At 49.6% G+C, this 5752-nt stretch overlaps 1 protein-coding gene across 1 annotated transcript; it reads left to right on the top strand.

The window, feature by feature from the left end:
• Positions 1-823: 823 nt before the first annotated feature.
• Positions 824-4056, top strand: LOC123074322 (probable protein phosphatase 2C 8). Its single transcript, XM_044497199.1, has 3 exons — positions 824-1421; positions 3371-3473; positions 3577-4056. Exons 1-3 carry the CDS (start codon positions 864-866, stop codon positions 3969-3971), a joined length of 1056 nt encoding a protein of 351 aa, XP_044353134.1. The 5' UTR covers positions 824-863; the 3' UTR covers positions 3972-4056.
• Positions 4057-5752: the final 1696 nt, after the last annotated feature.

Below are 5752 nucleotides of genomic sequence, written 5' to 3'. Positions count from 1 at the left end.
TGGTTCCGAGGAGGAATGACTGTCAGCGCTACTCTTCGACACTCCCGGGAGGAGTGCAACCTCCCGCGGTTGAAATTTATTCAGCGGGAATCCATAGAATCAGTCGAGGCCGGTGGATGAAGGCGCGTGACCGTGGCCTCGCCGAAAACGGTGATCATCGCATGGCGGTGCAACCCGGCTTGGCCGACAGAATCACATAGGTGACGCCTCGTCCCTGCGGCGCCGGGAGCCCAAACGGAGGCCATATCCGCCTCCATGGTTTGCAGCCAAAACGAGCAAGAGGCACGGCATGCCCGCTGCGCGAGGCTGCGGGCGCGGGATGCCATGGTAGCCCTTAAGGCGGAGCCGGCGGAATCACACGCCGACACGGGAGGAGGAAGCCCTTTGTGCCCACATCACCGACAAGCAGCGAAGGAGGGCAGTCCGTGCCATGGCAAAAGAGCAAAGCACGACGGTTCGTGCCATGGTTGGATCCGCCTCGATTTGTTTTGTGTCTTCGGCCACTATTAAAGACGACAAGGGCAAGGACGACTTTTTTCATTGTTGTTCCATTCGTAGCAGAACATGTCAATTTTTGGTAGTCCGATGATATGTATCTAATGATATATGTAATTTTATTTTGCATGAGACTAGTATGAATTTAAGGATTCAATTTGATGAATCCGGTTGTGCAGGCATATTTTTAATACCTGCATGATCATTGTCCGCGGACATGACCGGACGTCATCCGCCGACATGTAAGGCCTGGATTTGACGAACCTCCAAGGAGGATTTAAGACATCCTCGGGCACCACTATTCGGAAGCCAAGCTGCAGAGGTCCCCCCGTCTCTCCCGGAACGCGGCAAAGACGAGTTAGATAGTGATGCCGACCAACGGTGAGGCCGCTGCAGCGGAGACGGCGGCACCGGCGGGACCGTCGTCGCTTGGATGGGGATGGGGTTCATGTCCTGCGCTGTACGTGTCCTACGGCTTGTCCGCCCTCAAAGGCCGGCAACCGGAGCTGACGGGCGCCCTGGCTGCCGTGCCGTCGTTCACGGTGCTGTCGCCGCCCATGGGGCTGGACTACTTCGGGGTCTTCGACGGCCACTCGGGCGCGGCCGTCGCCAATTACCTGACGGAGCGGCTGCACGGCGTCATCGCGGACCAGATCTTGCGCGAGCTGGTCGCCGAGGCCCCGCGGTTCCTCCACGGGCCGCAGGGAGACGTGGAGAGATGGTGGAGGACGGCCATGGCGGACGCGTTCCAGACAGTGGACGCGGAGCTGCTGGAGGGAGCAGGCGGTGTCGACGCGTCGGTCGCCGGCGCGACGGCTCTCGTGGCGCTGGTCCTGGAGGAGTACGTGGTGCTCGCCAACTGCGGCGTTTCCAGGGCCGTCATCTCCCGCGGCGGCGAGATCTTGCAGCTCACCTCCGAGCACCGGGTAATTACAGCAGTATCTTTCCGATGATTATACTTTAATTTCACTAGGTGTGCCTAGTTCGTACTTCATTTCCGATCGAGCACAGAGGGCGAAGCTACGAGGGTTTTCTCTCGAGATCATGCAAGCTCTATGCATGTCTCGTAGTATCTTTTTGGAGATCATGCGAAAGCTCTATGTCTCGTATCTTTTTGGAGATCATGCAAAAGCTCTATATGTCGCGTATCACAAGCTAGATGTGATTTGTCAGTTGTACCATGGAAATCTGGCAAGTAATTAATCTGTACTTGTGTAGTAAGTAGTAGACTCACAAGCCATCCATTTCTAAGGCTATTTTTGAAGTAAAAAGGAGAATCTTAAGTTAGGTGCGATCTTGTATTCGGATTCCAAGAAATTTTAGAGGTCATCGCACAACGCATTCCTTTAATCGGAGTCCAAACCCCTAAAAAGTTTATAGTTTCCTCTGCAACTGAAATTCTCAGTAGATGCTCCCAAATGCTTAAGATTCTCCTTTTGGGTGGGCAATGGCTTGGCTACAGTCACAAAGAACACAAAGGAGCACAAAACTAGGACACTTGTCAAGAAGAATGGTTTGGTACATGGGAGGTCTTGTTTGTACATTTGCCGAGTACGTAGGTTTGGTTGTGTAGTGACAACAGTAAGTAAGATTTAGGTTTGCATGAGTGGCACAGGATCAGGAAATACCTATGGTGTGATAAAAATATGCGGCATATTTTCCACTGGCACCAAACAGTATGATGGATGTTTGAGGTCGCTTCACTGCTCTGCGTGTGAATTTTGTAGGGCAGAAGTGCACGTGCAATGTCACTGTAGCCAAGCCATTGCCCACCCAAAACTTTTCTTGGTTTGCCTAGTTATTTATGACCAGCTCCTGTGTGCGCAGAACCCCACCAAAGACAATGAGGACCAGCCGGTCCAAGCTAGTCCATCAAACATCCATGTAAGGTTTGCCCATTCCTCTGGGGTGGGGTGTGTTGTCAGATCCAAATGTACCATTTGAGACATAGTGCAGACGTCAATTTATGCTCGTAGCTTTATACATGTGAGGTGAAAGCCTGAACCATCAGTATGCATACATGAATGAAAAAAAGAGGGCTACCCCTCCACCCACCACCTGATTTCTATTAATAGAAATCAAACATTAATACGAATTAATAGGGCTTACAATTTCTCAGTAGCCTACATGTAGATTAATTCTTCCAAACAATGGAATGATGTTTATTTTCTGATTTACAAATGTCTCAATTCTCAGTCTCTATTCGAACATACAAGTTCTAATGAACTTTTGGTTTTGCGGAATTCGTAATTTGCAAAACATCTATGTACTCACTGGGTATAGTCTAAACTAGACAGAGGAAATATATCTCCAACTCTTGGAGAGTAGTACATGCCCAAATACCCGGTGGGTCTCGGGTCCCAATGGACCTGAATTGGAAAAAATAATTTAGAAATTGCAAAAAAAGAAAAAAATTCCTGATTTTTTTGGAAACATCATTATCAGGTGTTACACTTGTGTGATTTTTTTCTGTAAAGGAATAGCTTCGACCGGCTCCAGGGGCAAGAGAACAAAATTATGAGTACAAAAAGTGTGAATAGAAACTTTTATGTAGTGCCAATTTTGTTTTTTTTTTCTGCTCAGAATACCATGGAAGTCATTCATTCACGGAACTTTTCACATGAGTACAACACGTGATCATGTTCGATTCCAAAAAGTTTCAAGATTTTTTTTTGACTTTTTTGCAATTTCTAAAATATTTTTCAATTCGTGTGCATTGGCACCCGAGACCCAAAGATCCTGGATGACATGTACATGTACACAATTTATCTTCTCGCGTATATAAATTATATAGTCGAAAAACAATGTAATTACTCTGTTTTATATCGACGAGCAAGTGCTTACAATACGTACGAACATGCTGTGTGCGTCACAGCCAAACAGGCCAGATGCGAAGCAGCGTGTGGAAAACGGCGGGGGGCGCGTGGACGAATCCACCAACACAGTTGACGAGTTTCTGCCAACCTCCCGCGCATTTGGTATGTACATACTCATTGGCCGGATCGATCGACCATTTCTGGGTTAATTTGTGCGATCCATGCTAGCTAGCTAACGATCTTACTGTAACACTGTGCCCTGCAGGGAGCTATCTGTACAAGCAGTACATGATCGCCGAGCCCAAGGTCACGGCGGTGGGTCGCGACCCGCGGGACGAGTTCCTGATCCTGGCCACCGCCGGGCTCTGGGACAGCGTCTCGCCGGTGGAGGCGTGCCGCGTCGTGGAGCGGAAGCTGCGCAGCAGGTCGCGGAGCGCCGTGGCGTGGGGGACGGCGGCGGACAGCAACAGGGTCTCGGCAACCATGCTCGCCAAGGAGCTGGCCCAGCACGCGGTCCGCGCCGGCAGCACGGGCAACGCCAGCGTCATCGTCGTCCTCTTCAGGGACGATCCCGTTGCCACGGCCTCTCCTGCTCCGGTGCTGGCCAGCGGGCGCGTCCAGCGCCCGCGGCGTGGGTGTCTCTCGTGTGGCTCTCCGTGATGAGTGTCCAAGTTGTAAGCAGCTGGAGAAACTACTCTTCGTCAAAGAACATTTGCCTTAGTTCTCCGTTTGAAATTTCTCAGAACTGGATTCAGTAAGAAATTAGCAAGTTTCATGAGCTTCAACGTTTACTTAGAGCATCTACAACCGGATCGCTCAAACCCTTCCCAAAAGTTTGGGCGGACAGTCCGGCACCATCCGCACAGGAAAAAAAATGCTACCCCCCCCCCCCCCCCCCCACACACAAAATCCCACCAAATTGACCAAACCGACCGCCCTCCTCTTGCGCATGAGCCGTCGTCCTCCTCCATTCTTTCTTCCTGTCTGCGCCGCCATCCTCGTCCGCCGTTGTAGATGTTGATGCTGAGCACCTCGTCCCCCACCGCCACCATGGACAATATTTTCGCGGAGCCCGGCCGTGTTGCTCCCGACCGCCGTCGTCTGTGGAGGAGGAACGGGCGCCACCCATCGCTACGGCCACTGGCGTCCACAACTTGGTCGATGAAATGTCCCAAAGGTAAGAAAACATCAATGCAATTGTGATGTGATTCGAACTTTTCAATGCAATTGTGATGTAATGTGTGCCTATGTTATTCATTTTTTTATGTATGTAGTCTTGATGATGAAACGTTTTTGCACTACACGAATGTTGCATCGCCAGATTTTGTGTCTCAAGAAACCCCCTCTCAAGAATACTTAGGACTACCACTTTCCCCGCACAAATTACCACCGTCGGCATTCCAACCAGTCATTGATCGCTGCGATATTTACCTTGCTGGTTGGGATGCTCTCCTTCTCTCTTGTGGTGGTCGCCTCATTCTGCTTTCTGCGGTGCTAGATAGCCTTCCCACCTATTTTATGATGTTCTTTTCACTCCCTAAAAGCGTTCTCGAGGATATTGACAAACGTAGAAGGATTTTCTTCTGGTCTAATGATGACTCTTTCTCTGGGGCTAAGTGTCTGGTTGCGTGGGACAGGGTGTGCATGCCCAAGCTGGCAAGTGGTCTAGGTGTTAAAAACTTACAAGCATTGCCTTATGTTGAAATTTGCTTTCAAATTCCTCCACTCCCCACTTTTGCCTTGGAAGGATTGGATTTTAAACCATTCCCCGCTCCACATAGGTCTAGGTAGAAATGCCTCCTTCCTTGGCAAAGCTATTTTCAAACACTTACACACTCTCAGAGAGATTTCACAGGTTACTATTGGCAATGGTTCCTCAACCTTTTTCTGGCTAGATCGTTGGCTGTTGCCAGAACCACTCTCCACTGCCTTTCATGCATTGTTTACAAACCATACTGAGCCTAGCGCTCTTGTTGATAAAATTATGATGGATGGGATTGGTCTGGGCTTGCGTAGCCGGCTAACCTTAATCGTTACCAATGAACTTGCTTCCTTGAGATCTTTGTTGCACGGAGTGTGCCTCAGAAGAGTACCCGACGACAGGTCCTTGCTTAACGGCACCGCCTTCTCCAGTAAGGGCGCCTACGCCACTCTCGCTTCCCAGTTCTCGGATCCAACTCTTACCCACATTTGGGACTCTCGCGTTCCTAGTAGGGTACAGGTGTTTGGCCGGCTATTCAATGTGGACAGGTTAAACACCCGGTCTAATCTTCATCGCAAGACCATCATCGACTCCCCGTCGTGTCTGAAGGAAATATGCCCTAGAGGCAATAATAAAGTTATTTTATATTTCCTTATTCATGATAAAGGTTTATTATTCATGCTAGAATTGTATTGATCGGAAACTTAAATACACGTGTGAATACATAAACAAATACCGT

The sequence above is a fragment of the Triticum aestivum genome, chromosome 3D, assembly GCF_018294505.1.
Source record: "Triticum aestivum cultivar Chinese Spring chromosome 3D, IWGSC CS RefSeq v2.1, whole genome shotgun sequence".
Classification (NCBI taxonomy): domain Eukaryota; kingdom Viridiplantae; phylum Streptophyta; class Magnoliopsida; order Poales; family Poaceae; genus Triticum; species Triticum aestivum.
Note: the sequence above shows the minus strand (reverse complement) of the source record. Positions and strands in the feature narration are given on the sequence as shown.